This window comes from Nicotiana tabacum, chromosome 5 (genome assembly GCF_000715075.1).
Source record: "Nicotiana tabacum cultivar K326 chromosome 5, ASM71507v2, whole genome shotgun sequence".
NCBI classification, from domain to species: domain Eukaryota; kingdom Viridiplantae; phylum Streptophyta; class Magnoliopsida; order Solanales; family Solanaceae; genus Nicotiana; species Nicotiana tabacum.
In genome coordinates, this window is record NC_134084.1 from 135,261,198 (window position 1) to 135,285,254 (window position 24,057).

The 24,057-nt window shown below is 37.1% G+C and overlaps 1 protein-coding gene and 1 non-coding gene across 3 annotated transcripts; both read left to right on the forward strand.

The window, feature by feature from the left end:
- Positions 1 to 20,805: 20,805 nt before the first annotated feature.
- On the forward strand, positions 20,806 to 20,879 carry TRNAV-CAC (transfer RNA valine (anticodon CAC)). The gene has a single exon. It is a non-coding gene; the product is annotated as a tRNA-Val (tRNA).
- Positions 20,880 to 20,933: 54 nt separating this feature from the next.
- LOC107784238 (PRA1 family protein A1-like) lies at positions 20,934 to 23,737 on the forward strand. 2 transcript variants are annotated; one of them, XM_016605327.2, is made up of 7 exons: positions 20,934 to 21,299; positions 21,385 to 21,425; positions 21,528 to 21,606; positions 22,812 to 22,898; positions 22,977 to 23,065; positions 23,189 to 23,260; positions 23,393 to 23,737. In XM_016605327.2, the coding sequence occupies exons 1-7, from the start codon at positions 21,142 to 21,144 to the stop codon at positions 23,404 to 23,406; spliced, it is 540 nt and encodes a 179-aa protein (XP_016460813.1). In that variant the 5' UTR covers positions 20,934 to 21,141; the 3' UTR covers positions 23,407 to 23,737. The 2 variants fall into 2 exon arrangements, with proteins under 2 accessions (XP_016460813.1, XP_016460812.1); XM_016605326.2 differs by having other exon boundaries at positions 20,936 to 21,299; positions 23,368 to 23,737.
- The last annotated feature ends 320 nt before the right edge of the window (positions 23,738 to 24,057 follow it).

A 24,057-nucleotide genomic window follows, 5' to 3' on the forward strand; every position in this document is an offset into this window, starting at 1 on the left:
TCTGAACTTTCAGCAGTGTTCTGGCGTATTTTCAGCAGTGATTTGGCATTTAATTAATTATTAAATAATTAAATAAATTTTGTCCAAAAATAATCTTATCGATCATTTGACAAATCCGAATCCGAATCCGAGCCGAGCGAGCGACGACGACGGCGCGAGGGTTCATTCTCTTCAACTCCTTTTAAGAGTTTTAAGAAGTGAATCTATATATAAGCACACAAATGTGATTGTCCCTCACCAATGAGGGACAAAGTGCAAGACAAAAGTTCACTTCTTCAAATTTTCATTTTCCCTCCATTTTATTTCCCTCTATTTCCAATTCACACTTCTTCTACTTTAAAGCCCAATGGCTTAAAGTCCAACAATCCCCCACATGAATGAGAATGGTTGTATCAAGAAAGATCATAGATGAAAGCTATGTGATTTTGCAAGTAAGGATTAATTGCATCTGGATAAGTAGGTTTCCCTTTGAACTTTCCGTAGTGAACATATGTCGGATATACTCGGTCAATCGGTAGATTTGATATCTTTGAACCGTCGAACTTTAGTGTATACCTAGACAGCCATATGTCACACAACCAACCCTTAACCGTCTTTTGGTTCTCATTGTTGTGTTCGTTTTAGCCATGAACACCGCCTGGTTTCATAAGTGCGTAGAGAATTGGCCTTACAGAATTCTCATTGAAGCGGCTTCCACTTCACACTTACATAGGTGATTCCTAAACGTGTAATCCTTTAGATTGACACTATTTGATAAATACCTCATCAAACTTAGGTAATCATTAAAGAACGTGTAAAGTTTTATCCTTGTTACTGAACATTGTCTTCATCACGAGAATGGACCAAAGTTTTTTATTTTGACAATGTTGAACCGGTCAATCATAACTTTGTTTGAGCTCCTTGAACCTAGATCTCGGAACAACCAAAATTCTAGGTAGAGTTACCGCCATGTTGACTTGTCCTCGACCATAGTCCCATTCCCTTGGATGATTTCTCAACTCCCTCTCTAGTTAAGCCTTTTGTAAGTGGATCCGCAACATTATTCTTTGATCTTACATAATCAATAGTGATAATTCCACTAGAAAGTAGTTGTCTCAAAGGCCCTTAAATTTATACTAGAAAAGTAGAATCAAAGGAATCATAGAGATTGTACACTCAAATATTCGAAATAAAATACTACGATTGTAGCGATATTTTTCGGTCTTGATTTTATTTTCTTGACGCAATTTATTGTCTACAAATAGTATCAACATAAGGTAAAATAAACCAATCATCTTGTGAGGGTGAAAAGTTTGAAGCATTGTAAATTCTTGCGGGACTGCTCGAAAACTAAAGATTGATTATGCAGACACAATGCTAAAATTGGGAAGAGGAGAAAATCAGGAACAACTTATAGGTAAATTATATTAGTTAATTAAAAATTAAAAATGTCGAGAACTCTCCTACGTTTTCACTCTTCTTTAAATTCCGTGTAGTTATGGTAGACGAAGCTAAAAAAAATAATAAACAATAAATAAAAGGGGTTAGGATCGGGGAGGAGAGTGGATTAGGGGAATGGGTTGAATATGTAAATAGAGGTAGTGCTGTATTCTGGGCCGGGCCCGGGCCTAAATGGGCCAAACGGGTCGGGTTTAACGGGCCTGGACTCTGGCGGTCCCGGGATTCGTGAGCTCAACGGGTGGAACCAGCCCGTGACGGGCCTAAGCCCATATGGTCCTGGGCTAAATGGGTCGGGCTCGTGGGCTTAGCGGGCCTAACGGGCTTTTTTATTTCGGGGCTTCTTTTTAAAAAAAATGTTTGTTTAAGGCAATTTCTTGTAAAATAAAAAATATATATGTAGAAATTTAATTATTAAAGTGCTTGACGAAAAAGTAAAATAACAAAACAATAGTAAAACTAAATTGTCATGCATAATAAATTAATAAGAAAGTACAACATGAAGCATAAATACGTCTAATAATTTTCAAATAACACAAAATTGTTGAAATATCTTAAAGACGAATTTGCGGATAAATACCATCAACACAATACGTTATATGCCTCATTAAAATGTCTGTGGTACACCCTGAACGAAAATTTAAGACTCTTCTACAGTTCTTGCATTTTAATATTTGGCCTTCTTCATTTTCTTCAAGCAGTTCATAGTAGTGCGAAACAAATAAGCGCACTCTTTCCGAACGAGGCATGATGTAACTTGAAAATTAAGATTAAGACTTGAAGTCTTGAAAATTGGAGATTGAGAGATTGAGAGAAATTTAGATTGAGAAATGAGTATTGAGTATTGAAATGAAGAAGAGGGAGGGGGGTATTTATAGTGTTAGAGAAGGTTAGTTTTGTAAATTAAAAAAAACGGCTATTTGTGCAATATGGCCGTTGGTGGTCATTGGGGGTGGGGCCCTCATTTTGAATTTTGAAAAATCTTGTTTTGTAGTATATATAGTATACTAGTATAGTATATAATATATATATATATATATACTAGTATACTATATATAGTATGTTATGTATATATATTTCCAAATATAATTTCTTATAATGTTTTGTAATATATATATATATATATATATATATATATAGATTTTCTTGTAGTATATATTGTATGTTATGTATATATATTACCTTATATATTTTCTTGTAGTATATATTGTATGTTATGTATATATATATAGAGAGAGATTTTCTTGTAGTAGATATTGTATGTTATGTATATATATTACCTTATATATTTTCTTGTAGTATATATTGTATGTTATGTATATATATATAGAGAGAGATTTTCTTGTAGTAGATATTGTATGTTATGTATATATATTACCTTATATATTTTCTTGTAGTATATATTGTATGTTATGTATATATATTATAGCTTATAAATAATTGCAAGTTAAAGACAAAAAAATATTGCAAAAAGATATTCAAGGGCATGTATTATAATTTTTATTACCAAATAATGGCATATCTTTCTTAGTCTTCCTCCCCCCCAATAGAATGAGCACAATAAGGTACTAATACCACCATTAAAAGGGGAAAAAACTAAAAGAAGATATGCCAAAGTACAAGTTACACCATAATCTACATTGTATCTCTAACAAATTTTATAAATCCTTCAAGGTTCGGAGGCGGTTGCGTTGGTGGTGGTGGAAAAGAAGCTTGTTCATCACCACTTCCGGGCGAAGCAGCATCCTCCGCAAGTTCCGCCATCATTTCTTCATAAGCTTCATCTATCGCCGGTTGTGATTCCGCAATTCCAAAGTTTCTTCTTTCCGAGCGGATCCAATCTCTGAACAATACAGATTTTTCCAAGCTCTCCCTCATTGACGCTCTGTGATCACCTATTTGAAGTCTTGCTTGACTGAAAGCGCTCTCTGATGCAACAGTTGAAGCTTGAATAGATAAAATATCCCGAGCCATCCTTGCAAGAACCGGAAAATATTTTTCCCTTGTTTTCCACTATTCCAAAAGATCAAAAGTGTCGTCTGGATTTTCCTTTTCAAGTCCCTGGGACAAATAAACTTGAAGCTCATTTAGATGTGAAGTTTCATCATAATTATCACCTTGAGAACCCCTGAACTCCGTCCAAGATTTAAGTGCTTTTAAGCCCGCAGCTCTTTTAGACGATTGTGAACTAGACGAAGTAGGGGTTGGAACATTTGGCCTAGCATGCTCTAAGGCAAGTTGATAATCATTATAAATTGTTTGAGCATTAATTTTAATTGAGGCTTTTGCATCTGCAAGTGTAGCAAATTCCTCATTTGAAAGATCTAAAGCCTTATAAATATTTGAGTACCAAAAATGAGGACCTCTTAATTTCATTGTAGGATTTAACATTGCAGCAACACCATAAATTGGAGGGATAGAGAAAAAATATTTTTTAAACTTTTCTTTCATTGCATTTATAGCAAGTTGATAAATTTCCCCACCCTCCGAAAATTCAACAAACAAATCACATAGTGCTGCAATATAAACTAAACAGTTTGAAATAGTAGGATAATATTGTCCAGAAAATGCATTTGTAGCAATTTGAAAATGTTCTAAAAATCTATAAGAATTTTAACATTCGTCCAATCTTGAGTAGTAAGCATTTCATCATCATCCTCACCACCTACCCGAGCATTAAACGTTGCATTAATTGGGTTTCTATATTCATATGCAACTACTAAACTTTCGTACATATAATTCCATCTAGTCGGGCAAGGTTTAGGAACCTTTCTTTCTCTAAGGCCATATTCATCACATTTTTTAAAATATTCTCTTAGTCTACTTCTACGGTTTGAATAAAAAAGCCAATTAAGAGTCATTCTAATCTTTTCAATTTCTAAATTTAAAATTCGCATACCATCACCGACAATTAAATGATAAATATGACAAATACATCTAACATGGAATATATTTCTAAATGCGGGATTTAGTGTTGTTGTAAGTATGCCTATAGCACTAGTGTTACTAGAAGCATTATCCATAGAAATTGACATTATTTTATCTCTAAAGCAAAAATATCTACAAATATCTGCAACAGTGTTAGCTATAAACTTACCTGTGTGACATGAATTAATTATTCTATACGCAATAATGCGTTTTTGCATTGTCCACTCCTCATCTATCCAATGACTTGTAACAGTTAGATAATCACAATCATTACCACTTCTACCAATATCAGTAGTAATAGAAATCCGATTACTTATATGAGTAAATAAATACCGCAAATATTGTTCATATTCATGTTTATATTTATAAATATCGTTCTTAACTGTTGCGCGAGGCCAACCTTTATAAGTAGGATTAAAAACTCTTCTAATATAATGCACCCAATTAGGATTAGAGGGAAAAGAATAGGGTAAGCACATAACGGTAACCATCTTTGCTAATTCTTCACGATCTCTATTTGGATCGTAATATAAAATACCTCCGGTCACAGTGTTAATTCCTGGTTGAACTAGATTTGAACCTGTACTAGGGTTAACATCAGAATCTACATGTGTTCTCTCTATCTGCGCTTTCATTTGTAAATATCTAGCTTTATCTCTAGGGTGTGTTTCTATATGCCTAGTCAAACTACCCGTGCCGCTACGGTCTCCAGTATATTTATGCGTCAGTAATTTCCCACATGTTTTACACTTAGCCTTATTTTGTTCTCTTACTTGAGTAAAAAAATTTCAAACTAATGATGTTTCTAGGCGTTTAGAAGGTTGTCTATTAAAACTAGGGGTTTCTACAGGTGGGTCGGGCGGTACATCAGTTGGGTTATTAAAAGGACTAGTATGTGTATCATCTAAATCCGGTTGGGTTTCATCTTCATCCTCATTTTCAAAGATAGTTTCATTAGGATAAAGAGCATTCATAGTTTCATCATCTAAATTTTCACCTGGTGCAACATTATGGCAAAATTGACTATCGAAAAATTGAAAACAGGGGTTATCACTATCAAGAATAATAGGAGTAGCAGGACGTCTACCAGGTCTGGGTCGGGGAGCCGGGGGAAGGGTAGTAGGTTGGTCACTACTTTCACCAATTTTAGCTTTACCCTTACCACCAAAAATATTTTTCAAAGAAAATGCCATATTAATTATAATTATACTAAATAAAACTAACAAAACTATAATATTAAAACTTAAGAATTGGAACGCGTTTACCGAATTGCCGAACAACTTCTTGAAAATTGAAAATCGTTGAAGACTTGAATACTTCAATTCACCAACTTCACAATTTTTCACGAAATTTCAAAAATAAAATAAGCAATTATAGTAGAGAGATAGAAAGAGATTGATGAATTGGTGAGTAAAAATAAAAGAATGAGGGGGTATTTATAGTTGAGAATTGGGAAAAAGTGTAATTATATAAAGTTTGAGGGCCAAATGGCTATTTTCTAAACATCCAAACGGTCAAAATTGCAGCCCAAACGGCTACTTTTTAAATTTTGACCGTTGGAATTTTTAAATTTTTTTTTAAAATAAAAACTAGCCGTTAGGCCCGGCCCATGCCCGCCAGCCGGTCCCGGGCTTAGCGGTCCCGGGCTCGTGTGCTTTCTAGGAAGAACCGGCCCGCCACTGTCTTTAAAGAACTGTTAAGACCACCCCACCAGGACCGGTCCACCAGGCCCGTTAGGTCCGTTAGGACCGCGGGCCCGGTCCGGTTCAGGCCCGGCCCGCAGTGCACCATTAAATAGAGAATTGCATATTTGTCACTTCTTATTTTTTTTATAAATAAAATTAATGCATAATGTACATGGAACTTATTTTGAATGTTTATAGGAGCAGTTGTATATATTTGAATTTTTAAATCCAAATCTAAATTATGAAATTTTATTTTGGTGAAGTCTAATAAATATATTTTTTCTTATAAATATGCAACAGTGCAGTATATGATCTATATTCTATGTCGAATATGATTCAGATCGTTATCAGTCCAATGAAGTAGTTTTAATAGTCAGAGGAAAAAAATTAGTTATATAATAGTTTTGTTTGATGGAATATATTAGATTGGTGACATATCTGGAAAAAAATATATTAAGCCATTGCTCTCAATTCTCATTTATGGACTTAAATAATTCCAAATTGCTACTTATTTTATCCATTGAGAAAATAGAACTATATTTGTTGTCGACGAACCTTAGAAGCACTTCACATTTACCCACCTCTTGTTCATTTTGCTCTCTAATTTCTCTTTTTACTTATTGTTAGTTGTTGTCAACAAAACTACTTATTTATATTTTTTTCTTGTGTGTTTATAGAATTTTTACATCAAGGTTGTATATTTATATGATTTTTAAAAAGTTAATATTAATTGATATTAAAGTATACGCGCAATGCGCGTGTCCAAAAGTTTTTATGCAGTTCATAAATTTTAATTGTACAAATAAAATTTCTTTGTATATGAAATGTTTTATTTAAATTATATAAGTCATAATTTTAATTTCTTACTGAATAATATTGCCCGATTTGTGTCATTTTCTTAATGGTACGTTTTGCTAGAAGTTTTGTTTGCCGTTAAGTTTCAGTGTGTTTATTCAATTTTTCCTGCCAAGATTGTTTCTATTGAACGGCTAAAACTTTATGTCTCTGACTGAGTAAAAAAAGAAAAGCAAAGTCCAAAACATGTTCATAAGAGCCCAATAAAAATATATAACTAATTAATTTACTAGAAATAACGCTAAAAGTTTGACCTTCCATGGTACATGACGACCAAGCTAAGGCCACATATATATCTATATCTATCTATATCTATTTATCTATCCATATTTATTATAAAAACATGAATATAATATCGATTTACCAAAATACCCTTAAAATATTAAATATAATAACTCCTAAAGAAAGGCCATAATCGGAATTCCAATGTCGGCCCTCTAATCCTATTAACCATAGGACACAACATGTTAAACTTAAAAATTTCCATATACATGAATAGACTAAATCTATCCTAGGAACACATTAAACTTAAAAACTCCTATATACATGAACAGATCCACACGTCCCTAAACCTATCCTAGAAACACATGAAACTTAAAAATTGCTATTTTGATGATGTGATCGCACAAGTAGGTCCATATGATGTTTTTGAGTTAGTATGCACACTTGGTTTGGAGTTCCGAGGGCTCGAGTACGTTTCGGGTAGGTTCCGGGATGTCGTAGACTTAAAAACATAGTTGTTACAGGTTCAGAGGGGTCGAAGACCTCTGAACAGACCAGTGCGGTCCGCACAAAGAGGAATGTTGCCACGGAGGGGCTTGTGCGGCCGCACTGGATTTTGTGCGGACCGCGGTGAGGGCTTTGCGGCCTCACTAGATTCTGTGCAGTCCGCGGTGAAGAACATTTCACTGGTCCAATTTCGGAAGCCTATATCGTTTGATCTACAAGGAAGTTTGAGATAATTCAAAAACAACAGTTGTAGCCCTTCGTGTCTAGTTTCCAGAAAGGTAAAGAAATCACAATTTGGATATCTGTAGAGAAAGTTATGGCCAAAATACTAGAACATGTCACTGCAGTCAACCTGGTGAGCTGCGCGGCCGCACTCCATTTTGTGCGGTCCGCACAGGGGGTCTGAGAGGGGTATATTAAAACGGGATTTTCAGTTATTTTTCATTTTTCAAAACTCCAAAAACATAAGAGGCGATTTTTTAAATAACCTTTCTTCTCCAAAATATTGGTAAGTGATTTCTAACTCGTTTTCTTCAATCATTAATATCTTTTCATATAATTTCAACTCAAAATCAATGATTTTCATGGGGGAAATTGAGTGTTTTGGGTAGAACCTAGGTTTTTCAAAAATTGGGGATTTGGACCTCGATTTGAGGTCCGATTTCAAAACAAATCATATATTTGGGTTCGTGGGGAATGGGTAATCGGGTTTTGGTTCGAACCTCGGGTTTCGACCATGTGGGCCCGGGGGCGATTTTTGACTTTTTGGGTAAAAACTTTGGAAAACTCATTTTCATGCATTGGGGTCGATTCATTTGGCGTTTATTGATGTAATTAAGTAATTTGTGACTAGAGACGAGCGAATTGGCGGTGGAATCAAGGGGTAAAACTGTAATTGAATCGTGAATTGTATACGTGACATCGAGGTAAGTGTTTGGTCTAACCTTAGCTTGAGGGATTAGGAGTTGTGTTCTATTTTCTAATTGCTTATTGTTGAGTACGACGTATAGTCATGGTGACGAGTATCTATACGTTGGTGTCGAGCATGACCGTGAGTCTTAAATTGACATGTGTTATGTTCTTGAATGATTCTACGGATGTTCTGATTGGTGATTCTCAATGTTGAGCAAAGCTTTAGTTTATTTACGTGGAAATTAATTAAGGTTGAGTATTGGTGTTAGCTGAGATGAGTAGGGATTGAGTTGAGATTGGTTATAGCTGATTCTCCCTTGCCGGGACGTATATACTTCAATGTTGAATTCGCTTGCTGGGATAGTGTAGTTTATTGTTGATCCCTTGCCGGGAATCGTGGTACGATTGAGTTTAAGGTATATAAATATATTGGATCGGGTTTCACGCCGCAACAATGCTATATATATTGGATCGGGTTGCACGCCACAATAATGTTATATATATTGGATCGAGTTGCACGCCGCAACAATGTTATATATATATTGGATCGGGTTGCACGCCGTAACAATGTTATATATATTGGATCGGGTTGCACGTCGCAACAATGTTATATATATATATATGGATCGGGTTGCACGCCGCAACTATGTCAGATATATACTGGATTAGGTTGCCGCAACAGTGTTATTATTACTTTTTGTAGATTTTGAGCCGTTTCTCTCATATTTCTCTTTATTTCTGCTGGATTTGATATGTTCCCCGAAGCATGTACCCCCTCCTATTTAAACTGCTTATTCCTGTTTATTTTTTGGCGTATATTATGTAATTGCACAGGTTTATCTGGAGTCTGATCCTAGCCTCGTCACTACCTCATTGGGGTTAGGCCAGGCACTTACCAGCACATAGGATCGATTGTGCTGATACAGCACTCTGCACTCTGTGCAGATATCGGAGCAACACTGGGACAGTAGCACTTGGGGAGCCAGCCTTCAGTCCACAGGGACCCCGAGGTAGTCCTGCCGGTATCCGCATGCTCGTCGTCTCTTCTATCTACTTATATGTTCTGTTTTCATTTGTATCCTGGACAGATTGCATTCCTTTTCTTTAGACATCTGTATGTAGTATTCATAGATAGTCCGTGAATATTGTGACACCGGTTTCTGGGTAGAGACGTATGTTGATATTTTCGTACTGATTTTGGTATTATATTAGTCTAATACTTCCGCATATTTTCGTCTTCCACTATTATTTAAATATGGATCACCTGTTATTACAAATTGTTAAAAAAGACTAAAAATGAAGGAGTTAAAATTTCTAAATTTCGTGGCTTGCCTAGCTCATACGAGTAGGCGCCATCACGACTCCCGAGGGTGAGAAATCTGGGTCGTGATAAGTTGGTATCAGAGGCCTATCAGAGGCAGTTCGAGCGTCTCCAGCAGGGTTCCATGACTGTTACACAGTATGAGACCAGATTCATCAACTTGGCTTGCCATGCTCTTGTCATACTTCCTACCGAGAGAGAGAGGGTGGGGAGGTTTATTAACGGTCTTATTCAACCGATTCGTCTTTAGATGACTAGAGAGGCTATGAGTGAGATTACTTTTCAGGAGGCGACCAATATGGCCCGTAGAGTTGAGATGGTTCTGTCATAGGGAGGTGGTCATGGGTCGGACAAGAGGCCCCATCATTCAGGCAGATTCAGTGGTACCTCGTCAGGAGGTAGAGATTCATATGGGAGAGGCCATCCTCCTAGGCCTTTCTAGTCAGCACTTTAGGTTTCTCACGGTGCTTCAGGTAGCCGTGGTCCTCAAATGTAGTATTCTGATCAGCAGTCCTACAGTGCACCACCAGCTCCTATTAGTGCACCGCCGCTCTAGAGTTTTTGGGGGGGTCATTCAGGTCGCCAGGGTCAGTCTCAGTTTCCTCAGCCGCAGCACTCAGGTGGATGCTATGAGTGTGGTGAGTATGGTCATATCAGGAGGGCTTGTCCGAGATTAGAGGGTACTCAGTCGCAGCAGCAGGGTCCCCGTGCCATGGTTCAGGCACTAGGTGTTCCACTGCCCGCCCAGCTCGCTAGAGGTGGGGGTAGAGGTGCTAGAGGTGGAGGTAGAGGATTTAGAGGTGGAGGTCATCCCGTTGCAGGCCATCCTAGAGATGTAGTCCAGGGTGGTAGGGCCCAGCCCCCGATGTTATGCCCTTCCAGCCAGGCCCGAGGCTGAGGCTTCAGATGCAGTTATTACATGTACGGTTCTGGTTTGTGATAGAGATGCTTTAGTGTTATTTGATCTAGGGTCTACTACTCATATGTGTCCTCTTATTTTGCACCATATCTGGTTATGCCTATGATTTTTTGAGTGATCCTATTTATGTGTCTATGCCGGTGGATGATTTTATTGTGGTAGATCGAGTCCATCGTTCATGTATAGTTGTGATTGGGGGTCTTGAGACTCGTGTAAATTTGTTGCTTCTGGACATGGTAGATTTCGATGTTATATTGGGAATGGACTGGTTATCACCTTACCACGCTATCTTGGTCTGTCATGCCAAGACTGTGACCTTAGTTTTACCAGGTTTGCCTTGTTTAGAGTGGAGAGGGACTCCTGGTCATTCTACTCGTAGTGTTATCTCTTATGTGAAGGCTCAGCGCATGGTCGAGAAGGGGTGTTTGGCCTATTTGGCATATGTACGTGATTCTAGTGTTGAGGTTTCTTCTATTGATTCTGTGCCCATTATTCGTGAGTTTCCTGAGGTTTTCCCTTTAGACCTGTCGGGTATGCCACTAGACAGGGATATTGATTTCTGTATTGATTTGGCTCCGGGCACTCAGCCCATTTCTATCCTGCTGTATCGTATGGCCTCGCCTGAGTTGAAAGAGTTGAAGGAGCAGTTGCAAGACTTGCTTGAGAAGGGTTTCATTAGGCTGAGTGTTTCATCTTGGGGTGCGCCGGTGTTGTTTGTTAAGAAGGAGGGCGGATCGATGATAATGTGTATTGATTACCGACAGTTGAACAAGGTTAGAATCAAGAATAAGTATCCATTGTTGAGGATTGATGATTTGTTTGATCAGCTTCAGGGTGCCAAGATATTTTCGAAGATTGACTTGAGATCTGGCTACCATCAGTTGAGGATTAGGGCATCTGATGTCCCTAAGACAGCTTTCCGCACTTGGTACGGGAATTATGAGTTCTTGATTATGTCATTCGGGTTGACAAATGCCCCAGCAGCTTTTATGGATTTGATGAACCGAGTGTTCCGACCTTATTTGGATTCGTTCGTGATAGTCTTCATTGATGATATCTTGATATATTCCCGCAGCCGGGAAGAAAACCAGCAACACCTTAGAGTGGTTCTTCAGACCTTGAGGGATAGTCAGTTATATGCTAAGTTCTCGAAGTGTGAGTTTTGGTTGAGTTCAGTTGCATTCCTGGGTCATGTTGTATCAGCGGAGGGTATTCAGGTTGATCTGAAGAAGATTGAGGCAGTCAAGAACTGGCCTAGACCAGCATCAGCTACAGAGATTCGGAGTTTCTTGGGATTGGCAGGCTACTATCATCGGTTCGTGAAGGGGTTTTCATCTATCGCAGCCCCGGTGACCAGGTTGACCTAGAAGGGTGCCCCGTTCAGATGGTCGGATGAATGTGAGGCAAGCTTTCAGAAGCTCAAGACAGCTCTGACTACGACACCGGTGTTGGTTTTGCCCACAGGTTCAGGGCCTTATACAGTTTATTGTGATGCATCTCGCATTGGACTTGGTGCAGTGTTGATGCAGGATGTCAAGGTCATTGCCTATGCTTCGCGGCAGTTGAAGATTCATGAGAAGAACTATCCAGTTCATGATTTGGAGTTGGCAACCATTGTTCACGCGTTGAAGATTTGGAGGCATTATCTGTATGGCGTGGCATATGAGGTGTTCACAGATCACAAGAGTCTTCAGTATTTGTTCAAACAAAAAGATTTGATTTTGAGGCAGAGGAGGTGGTTGGAGTTGTTAAAAGATTATGATATCACCATCTTATATCATCCCGGAAAGGGCAATGTGGTGGCCGATGCTTTGAGGAGGAAGTCAGCCAGTATGGGCAGTCTTGCTTATATTCCGGTCGATGAGACCGCTTGCTTTGAATGTTCAGGCTTTGGCCAATCTGTTCGTGAGGTTGGATGTCTCTGAGCCCAGTCGTGTGTTGGCTTGCACGATCGCTCGTTCTTCTTTATTGGAGTGTATCCATGATCGGCAGTATGATGATCCCCATTTGTGTGTCCTTAGAGACACGGTGCAACATAGAAGTGCCAAGCAGGTTACCTTAGGTAATGATGGAGTTTTGAGATTGCAGGGCCGAGTTTGTGTGCCTAATGTAGATGGGCTCCGAGAGTTGATTTTAAAGGAGGCCCATAGTTCCAGGTACTCTATTCATCCGGGCGCCGCTAAGATGTATCAGGATTTGCGGCAGCATTATTGGTGGCGGAGAATGAAAAAGGATATCGTTGCATATGTGGCTCGGTGTTTGAATTGTCAGCAGGTTAAGTACGAGCATCAGAGGCCTGGTGGTCTATTTCAGAGGATTGAGCTTCCTGAGTGGAAATGGGAACGGATCACTATAGACTTCGTTGTTGGACTCCCACAGACTCAGAGGAAGTTCGATGCAGTGTGGGTTATTGTTGATAGGCTGACCAAGTCAGTGCATTTCATTCCTGTGGTAGTCTCTTATTTTTTCGAGAGGTTAGCTGAGATCTATATTCATGAGATTGTTCATCTTTCTGGTGTGCCCAAGTCTATCATTTCGGATCGAGGTACGTAGTTTACCTCATATTTCTGGAGAGCAGTTCAGCAAAATTTGGGCATTCGGGTTGAGTTGAGCACAACGTTTCATCCTCAAACGGACGGGCAGTCCGAGCAGACTATTTAGATTTTAGAGGATATGCTCCGAGCTTGTGTCATTGACTTTGGAGGCTTGTGGGATCAGTTTTTTCCCTTAGCAAAGTTTGCCTACAATAACAGCTACCAGTCGAGTATTCAGATGGCTCCGTATGAGGTTTTATATGGTAGGCGATTTCAGTCTCCGGTTGGATGGTTTGAGCCGGGAGAGGCTCGGTTGTTGGGTACGGATATGGTTCAGGATGCCTTAGAAAAGGTCAGGATCATTCATGATAGGCTCCGTATAGCTCAGTCCAGGCAAAAAATTTATGCCGATCGCAATGTTCGAGATTTGGCATTCATGGTCGGTGAGGGGGTATTACTTCGAGTGTCGCCTATGAAGGGCGTGATGAGATTTGTGAAGAAGGGCAAGCTTAGCCCTAGGTTCATTAGCCCATTTGAGATTCTTGATTGAGTGGGAGGTGGCTTATAAACTTGCGTTGCTGCCGAGTTTATCAGCCGTGCATCCAGTGTTTCATGTGTCCATGCTTTAGAAGTATCACGGTGATCCATCCCACGTGTTAGATTTCAGCACTGTCTAGTTGGATGGACTTGTCTTATGAGGAGGAGCCGGTAGCTATTCTAGACCGACAGGTTCGTCAATTGAGATCGAAGAGTTTTCCTTCTGTTCGTGTTCAGTGAAGAGGTCGGCATGGGAGTCCGAGTCCGATATGCGGAGCCGTTATCCCCATCTTTTTCCCAACTAAGGTACTTCCTTCTTATGTTCGTTCGAGGACGAACGGTTGTTTTAGAGGTGGTGAATGTGATGACCCAAAAGGTCATCACTTGTGTTGCAAGTGCATTCAGTGTTCCAAGGCCTAAAAACCTCTCTTTTACCCCACCTTGATTTGCGTGCATGGTCCGGACATATATCCGGAAAGCCTTCTATGTGAAAATAAGAGAAATAGAAATTTTAGAGTTAAAAATTTGATTATGGTTGACTTTGGTCAATATTATAAGCAAACGGACCCGGATCCGTGTTCTGACTATCCCGGGAGGTCCGCAGTAAAATATGTAACTTGGGCGTATGCCCGGAAATGAATTTCGAGGTTCCAACCCTTAAAAATAAATTTTTGAAAGAAATTGTTTTACTGAATTATCTAAGAAATAAAGAAAAGAATTAATGTTTGAAACCATTGTTATCGGGACCGTATTTTGGTTCTGGATCCCGACACAAACTTGTTATAGTATTTAAAAGATAACTGTGATGTTTGGTGAAAAACGGAGTTTATTTGACGTGAGTTGGACTTCCGGTTGAAGAGTTACGAACTTTGAGAGTTCTTGATGAAAATGTTGAGTTTTGAGGTTTAATTCATGTTTTTACATGTTATTTTGATGATGTGATTGCACGAGTAGGTCCATATGATGTTTTTGAGTTAGTATGCACACTTGGTTTGGAATTCCGAGGGCTCGAGTGCGTTTCGGGTAGGTTCCGGGATGTCGTAGGCTTAAAAACATAGTTGTTACAGGTTCAGAGGGGTGGAAGGCCTCTGAACAGACCAGTGCGGTCCGCACAAAGAGGAATGCTGCCGCGGAGGGGCTTGTGCGGCCGCACTGGATTTTGTGCGGACCGCGATGAGGGCTTTGCGGCCGCACTAGATTCTGTGCAGTCCGCGATGAAGAACATTTCACTGGTCCAACTTCGGAAGCCTATATCGTTTGATCTACAAGGAAATTTGAGATAATTCAAAAACAACAGTTGTAGCCCTTCGTGTCTAGTTTCCAGAAAGGTAAAGAAATCACAATTTGGATATCTGTAGAGAAAGTTATGGCCAAAATACTAGAATATGTCACTGCAGTCAACCTGGTGAGCTGCGCGGCCGCACTCCATTTTGTGCGGTCCGCACAGGGGGTCTGAGAGGGGTATATTAAAACGGGATTTTCAGTTATTTTTTATTTTTCAAAACCCCAAAAACATAAGAGGCGATTTTTTAAATAACCTTTCTTCTCCAAAACATTGGTAAGTGATTTCTAACTCGTTTTCTTCAATCATTAATATCTTTTCATATAATTTCAACTCAAAATCAATGATTTTCATGGGGGAAATTGGGTGTTTTGGGTAGAACCTAGGTTTTTCAAAAATTGGGGATTTGGACCTCGATTTGAGGTCCGATTTCAAAACAAATCATATATTTGGGTTCGTGGGGAATGGGTAATCGAGTTTTGGTTCGAACCTCGGGTTTCGACCATGTGGGCCCGGGGGCGATTTTTGACTTTTTGGGTAAAACTTTGGAAAACTCATTTTCATGCATTGGGGTTGATTCATTTGGTGTTTATTGATGTAATTAAGTAATTTGTGACTAGAGACAAGCAAATTGGCGGTGAAATTAAGGGGTAAAGCTACAATTGAATCGTGAATTGTGTACGTGACATCGAGGTTAGTGTTTGTCCTAACCTTAGCTTGAGGGATTAGGAGTTGTGTCCTATTTTCTAATTGCTTCTTGTTGAGTACGACGTATAGGCATGGTGACGAGTATCTATACGCTGGTGTCGACCATGACCGTGAGTCTTAAATTGACATGTGTTATGGTCTTGATTGATTCTACGGATGTTCTGACTGGTGATTCTCGATGTTGAGCAAAGCTTTAGTTTATTTACGTGGAAATTAATTAAGGTTGAGTATTGGTGTTAGCTGAGATGAGTAGGTATTGAGTTTAGATTGGTTATAGCTGATTCTCCCTTGCCGGGACGTATATACTTCACTGTTGAATTTCCTTGCCGGGATAGTGTAGTTTATTATTGATCCCTTGCCGGGACTCGTGGTATGATTGAGTTTAATGTATATAAATATGTTAGATCGGGTTGCACGCCGCAATAATGCTATATATATTGGATCGGGTTGCACACCGCAACAATGTTATATATATTGGATCGGTTGCACGCCGCAACAATGTTATATATATTGGATCGGGTTGCATGCCGCAACAATGTTATATATATATTGGATCGGGTTGCACTCCGCAACAATGTTAGATATATATTGGATCGGGTTGCGCGCCGCAACAGTGTTATTATTACTTGTTGTAGATTTTGAGCCGTTTCTCTCATATTTCTCTTTATTTCTGCTGGATTTGATATGTTCCCCGAAGCATGTACCCCTTCCCATTTAAATTGCTTATTCCTGTTTATTTTCCGCCATATATTATGTAATTGCACAGGTTTATCTAGAGTCTGGTCCTAGCCTCGTCACTACCTCGTCGGGGTTAGGCCAGCCACTTACCAGCACATATGGTCGGTTGTGCTGATACTACACTCTGCACTCTGTGCAGATAGCGGAGCAACACTGGGACAGTAGCACTTGAGGAGCCAGCCTTCAGTTCACAGAGGCCCCGAGGTAGGCCCGACGTCTCTTCTATCTACCTATATGTTCTGTTTTCATTTGTATCCGGGATAAATTGTATTCCTTTTCTTCAGACATCTGTATGTAGTATTCATAGACAGTCCATAAATATTGTGACACCGGTTTCTGGGTAGAGACGTATGTTGATATTTTCGTACTGATTTTGGTATTATATTAGTCTAAGTCTTTCACATATTTTCGTCTTCCGCTATTATTTAAATATTGATCACCTGTTGTTACAAATTGTTAAAAAAGACTAAAAATGAAGGAGTTAAAATTTCTAAATTTCTTGGCTTGCCTAGCTCCTACGAGTATGCGCCATCACGACTCCCAAGGGTGGGAAATCCGGGTCGTGACATGCAATAACCTAATTTTTGGACTACAATACCTTCTTTGATAATTTTTAATATTTAAAATTTTAAAATTAATAATAAAATTCTATTCAATTTTTATTAAAAATATGTAAGAAGGTTTAGTAAAATCAATTTCGGAAGAATTCTCCGTATCATTATCACTCCATAATGTTTAATACCAAAAATAAGTAATATTAGATGGACTTCATAAAGGGTTGAAATTGAGAAAAAAAATATGCCCACGATAGTATATTTTCATATTGTATTTGAACTATTTTTCTACTCAAATAATATTTTTAATCAATTTTTCGTGTAATATTGAAAAATATTCAATTATTAAACAACAACTATAAATGTGTGAGAAAGAGAAAAAAATAGTTAATAAGAGTCAATATCACTAATAATTTTAAAATCTAAAAGTGAAATGTCATATCAATATTTTACTCTTTAAAAATAAAATTGATAGTGTATACACTTATAATTAAGATTAAATATTCAAAACAAGAGATGAACTAATATTAAGATCTGAATCAACATAGAATAAATTATTTTTTATATTAAAATCCAATAATTAAATCTTTTAATTAATTTTTAGCAAGTAAATCTAATTCGATTATTTTTTAAATTCATCATATGAGTAAAAATTTTATTCAAGTTAAAAAAAACTTAGGATACATAAATTTATTCCATAAAAAGAGCGTTAAAATACAAAGTAAAAAGGTTAGTCTATTATTACGAATCAAAATGCTATACAAGCGTCTGCGGAAGTACAACCAAAGCTAAATCATAATCAATAAAAAGCTTTTCAAGACTATATTATAAAGAGTCGACTCTGGTATAACGAGATTATTCTTTATAGATGCCTCCGACAGAATCAAAATAATATTTCTATGTCATACATTACTTGCAAATATCATACAAGAGACATGATATTGTTAGCAATAATAGCAAGTGATGTACCATATATAATTTTATTGTGAGGCAACCCACTTTAGATTTGATATACCTATTCAAACAACTTAAATAAGCATCACAAATATATCAAAGCATAACAATGATGCTATATTTATAAGGAAAGCAAAATTGATAATATGGGATGAAGCACTTATGACAAAGTGTCAAACGATCGAAATAATGCCCAGAATGAACCATTTGGTGGAAAAATTAATGGTTTGGGAGGTGATTTCTGTCAAGTACTACCAGTAGTTCCAAAATCGACAAAATATTGTAAAAGCTAGTATGCCAAAGTTACACTTCTAGCTTCAAATGAAAAAGATTCAACTGACTAGAAATACAAAGTAAGAACAGATCCAGTATTCAGTGTCTTCTTGCTTCGTATCGGAAACGACTAAGAGTATCCAATAAAAGATGATTTGATTTTTCTTGAACACTTGGTTATCAATCTCAATGGTAATAGTAGTGCATTTAATAAGAGAAATATTTCTATCATAAGATTAAAACGTAATTTGTGCAAATCACATGATAGAATTAAAAAGATATCTTAACTAGCAAAAATAAATATGTGATGAACTAAATAAAAGGTTGATTGCAAAATTTTATAATAAAAATAAAATATTTTTTCAAATTTGACTCAGCAGAAATGATACCAATAATTATTACCAAGAAGAATACTTAAATACTTTAATACCATATGACCTTCTACCATACATGTTTGTTGTTAAGTTTAATATTTCTTACGTATTAGCGTCACCGTATATATAATAGACTAGGTTAAAGTTGATCTTCCATTATATAAGTTAATTTTGAAAACAAAAATTGTCCGTCATGCTACTAGAAAACTTAGATATGCCGAATAACTTATGTAATAGCACACAAATGGTATATAAAAAGTTTTGACAATAACATCATACATGCAAAAATTATGATACTGGTCAATGTGCTTCTAAGTACATTCTTAGCCCTCAATTCAACTTTCGTCTTCCGAAACTAAGGAATGTCCTTTTAAATTTGTGTGAAAATAATTTTGAGTATGTTTATGTTTTGAAAATATAACAAATAAAGAACAAGGATAAATATCCTAAATATTGGACTATATTTACCGCAATATTTTTTTGCACGAGCAACTGTATGTTACACTTTCAAGAGGTATATCGAGATCGACAACAAGAATTTTGGTTAAGGTAGAGCAACTAAAGCATTAAGAGAAAACATACACAAAAAAGTATTGTCCACAAAGAATTGTTCGTTAATATACCAGCACATTAAATACTTTTAAACTATAATAGTACATAATTATCTAACTAACATGACAAAATTGATCATTTGTGTAAGTTTTGATGATGTCCTTTTATTTTAAATTCATGTATTATGTATAATAATATTTTTCGGCATTTAGATGATTGTTGTATTATTATATATAAAATTTATCTCTTTAACTAAAATTTATTGTTCTTTCATATAAATAAATATTTAAACCATCACATGTCATTATTAACGTACAACGCACGTTCATAGATACTAGTATACTATAAAATGTCTATTCGTTTATAAAATAATAGTAGTGAGAGACAAAGCTTGTACCTCGTCCATTCCTCGTAACTTTATTTTACTACACATTTAAGGAATATATATACTGCTAATGCAATCTACGCTGGAACTTTTAAGTTCATGGCATGTAACGACTCGACGGGTCGTTTTGAAAATTTAAGCTCTGTTTAATGGCGTAAGGTCTTGAGCAGCTTCATATTATCTGTATCGACCTGTGTGGCATGGTTGAATTCAGTTACCGGGGGTTCGAAGTCGAATTGAAGAAGGATTTTAGTGTGTGTGTATATATATAATTACTATCAAAAGTTATGGTAGAGTGGTAAATACTCATCCATTCTTAATTTTAAGTTAAACTTCACAGCGCAAATCTGAATTAATAGAATACTGGATAGAAAACAATAGACCCTTGTCGTCCAACTCTTCTCTGGACCCGCGCATAACGGGAACTTAGTGCATCAGGCTGCCCTTGGATAGAAAATAAAAAATGAAGGTCCCGCACATCATTAGATATTTATCATTTTTCTTATAAATTAATTTCTAATAAACATCAGTGAATAGTAAATCAAGTTCTCTTTAGACTCGCAAATTTGTTCCTTTGGTTGATTATAGTTACTTAACGTCTATAAATTTCATATTTATCCTTTCCGAATGAGCATTTCGTTTAACGGGTTATCCGTTTATGTTCAGTTCACCTCATTATGTATGCTATATCTTTTTTCTCTTTAACTTATTAATCTTTATTTGTTCACTTTTGAAAAAGTGAAGCTTCAATAATAAAGATGATGAAAATATATAATTTACTGGTGACTGTACAAGAGATTTTAGCTATATATTGAGAATTACAAGGTATTTTCATAAAAAAAATTGTCTTTATCTTAGTTTTTTTGTAAAATTATGCTCTCTAATTTTCTCCTAAAGGTTTTTGAGATTGCAATAACTTTTCGTTACTTTATTGAAAAATATTTTCATGAATTAGTATGAGATAGGCTGAAGACTAGTAAAATTAGAAACAAAAAAAAAATCTCATATCAGACCGTGCTAAATTCAAGAACAATATTGGTCATCTAAAATTTGATTTAGTGCAGTTTTGAAATTTGCATCAAGAGATAAACATTTAGATAAATATCGGATCGATCGTACGTCAGATGTGTCTGGGTGGTGTAGCTGGTTATCACGCTAGTCTCACACACTAGAGGTCCCCGGTTCGAACCCGGGCTCAGACATTTTTTTTTCCCTTTTCTTTTTGTTTTGTTTTGGTATTCTTCATCATTTGTCTAGTGACGTATCATTTGTCCAGTATACTCCCTTTGTTATCATCCTCAAAATTTTGAACCGTTTTACTAGTTACTACTCTCCGGAGGTCATACTTGAATTTTCAGAAGCCTCCACGTTCCACTTTCTTTGTTTTCTCTACCTTTTCTCCTTTCTCTTATCGTAGCTTTGTGTTCCTCTGAATTCTAGGGTTTCGCATAATAATTCTTAGCAATGGATTGGGGCAACGTGAGCACACAAGATCTAATTGAGGCTCTACGCGAAGTCGAGTGGTCATCTCCGCCACGTCCGCCCTCTGAATTCTTCTCTCGATTCACTTTCCCTCGATCTTATACCAAATGGAACAGTCGCCTCAAGTGTAATCTCTACTAGTACGTTTTCCATGCTTTGCTGAAAAAACTGCAAATTTAATAATGAAAAGTCTTTCTGAATTATTTTTAATTTTTTTTTTTGCAGTTACAGGACGAATTACTTTATTATGATTGTGGTTATTCTTGGTAAGGGAAAATTGTTGGGTTTGTTCATTTCAGATATGATTTCAGCATAACAGTTTTTATTTGGAACTAACAAGTACAACTCATGTGTATTTCGTATTGCAGCATTGGGGTTTCTAAGGGGGCCACTTGCAATTGTTGCTGCCCTTTTGACAGCGCTTAGTATTGCTTTTCTAAATGACAGGTATTTCTATTCTATGGATTCTTTTATTAGTGGTGAGGTTTTTGTTTGCCATCAGAGTTTCCCTTCCTACCTTCGGGAACATCCTATAAAATTGAAACGATACTGTGAAGAAGGAAAAAAAAAAAAACAGATTTTTAGTTTACATTTCTTTGGTCTGTTTTTTGCATTTTTGTCTTGGCTTTTCTAAATGACAAGTCGAGGATGGGGAAGAAGGGTAGAGGGGGTTTAAATGGTTAGGGTGACTGACGGGAGGGGGGTTGTTAATGGGTAGAGGGGGTGGTTTTTTTCACGTGCAAATGTGGCAATTTAATAAAGCCAACATGAATTAAATGGGCGAATTGAAGCTTCGTTAGCAAAGAAAGGCAAATATATATGAATAATGGTGAGGGTATTTTTGTTGCCAACTTCTAATAGAGGGCAAAGTTAAGGAAAGTCAATAAGTGGGGAAAATTTGGACCTTTTTTAGATAAAGTAATAACCTTGGTACAAATGAAATATTTTCAATTTTTTGTTAACGCATGGCTAGCGGGTCATCTTGAGTTTGAGTTAACACCTTTGTCATTTCTCCCCTTCTTGGTTTTCTTTTATGCTTTTGTGCAGGTTATATCTTTTGACTTGAACTAAACCTGAAGTTCTGCCCTCTAGACACCATTTTGCAAGTTCTCTCCTATTTACTAAAGGGTTAAATATTAGCTTTTCTAGCCTTGAGTTAATTTCTTAGAGTTGTTTTTTTTTAAAACTGCAGTAGTTTGAACGGCATAGTCTTTTGGTCTTTGGTCTACAAGAAAATAGTATCCTCCTGATGCAGGGATGTAGTAGTGAACTAAATGCGTTTTCATTTGTTACCCATTAGCGTATTCTGCACTCTGTATGGAGAGAAAACGTCCCAAGTCATTTCTGCTTTTGTGAAAGTTTTTCTATGTTTTCCTAGTCAATAGTATTTCTTATGCTTCATATTAGGCTGAACAAGAAGGAAAAGCTTTCATGCTAGTTTGATGTTTCAGTTTTTCTGGTGATGCGTCAATAGTTAGAACAATAACCGATTTCAAATCAGTTTTTTTTTTTTTTTTTTTTTTTTTTTTTAGAGATTTTTTATTCAGATATGCATGGGAAACAAAATTTGCTGCTTAAAGATTCTAAGTTTTATAAGTGCATTCATACTTTATTCTTGCATCTTTTAATGTTGCTAAGTGTTGTTCCCGCAGTTTTGCAGGTACTTTTAGTGAAAAGGTGACAAGAACTGTCAGGCAGTTTTCACCTCATTTAGCTGCAAAAATGAGGCCTCCACTCACGTGAGTACACATGTACATTTGGGTTATTATAGCACACTGAGTCTGTGTCGCTGCTTACATATGTTTGATAATGTTCAGGCCTGTTATTCGAGGGCGGCCATCCGCTAAAAGAGCAATATTCATTTGTGGGAGGCCTCGTTGGGTGTTTGTCTTTGTATTTTCTATAGGTACTGGAAGTGTTTGATCTCTTATATGTTTATTATCTTCTTTTCTCTTCCTTTTCCTTCTTGTTGAATCATTGGTAGCTGTAATATGAAATTCTGTTTGATCGCTGTTGTGCAATTATGCAGTGAGTTTCTTCCTCTGGTTTGTTTCCTGTGGCCTCTTAACCGTCTTATGGGCACTTGGTATAGGCCTCCTTGGTAAGTTCTGTCGTTCTAATTGTAAATTTTGTTCAAATTCTATGTATGGATTTAATAAAACACTCTCTCTCTCTCTCTCTCTCTCTCTCTCTCTCTCTCTCTCTCAGCCACTCTTGTTCATGCAAGCTTCAGGACTCCTAATCTGAAGGCTCGTCTCAATACATTTCGTGAAGAATTCCGAGCTGTCTGGCGCAACTATAGTGAGCTGTAGCTTCAATGGACTTCCGGTTGCTTTACTGTGATTGCCCATCATATGTATTGATTCATTCATTATATTTTTCTCTGTCTTACTGTCTGTAAATTAACATGGTCTAATCAGTCTTGAAATAGTAACAAATACTTGTGGTTTGGCATTTTACACGCTTGCCAGATAAGGTGTATATTTTCCTTTCTTTAGAAAAAAGTAAATTACGGTCGATCCTGTATTTTTGAATCCAGTTCGAACTGCAAATAATGAAATGTTGTCCTGATAGCAAACTGGATTGATCTATATAGTGTAAGCTCAGATTTAAGCTGCTAAGATCATATGAACTACAAGGTATTGGTTTTGACTGTTATACTGAAGCTTTAAGTAGCTGGTGCATATTCTATAGCAGAGACAGTGTCCCTCTCTATTCACTCATGCAATTTCTTATCCTTACTTGAGAGAAATATCAAACAGGATATGGTATGCCTGCTTCTCGGCTTAAGAAAGCTCTGCATTGATAGCTTGAGCATTATAAAAGGCTTGGGTTATATAAAGCCAAGAGAGGACTGGATCTAGGCCCTAGGGCCAGTAGGAACTGTTATTTGCGGAA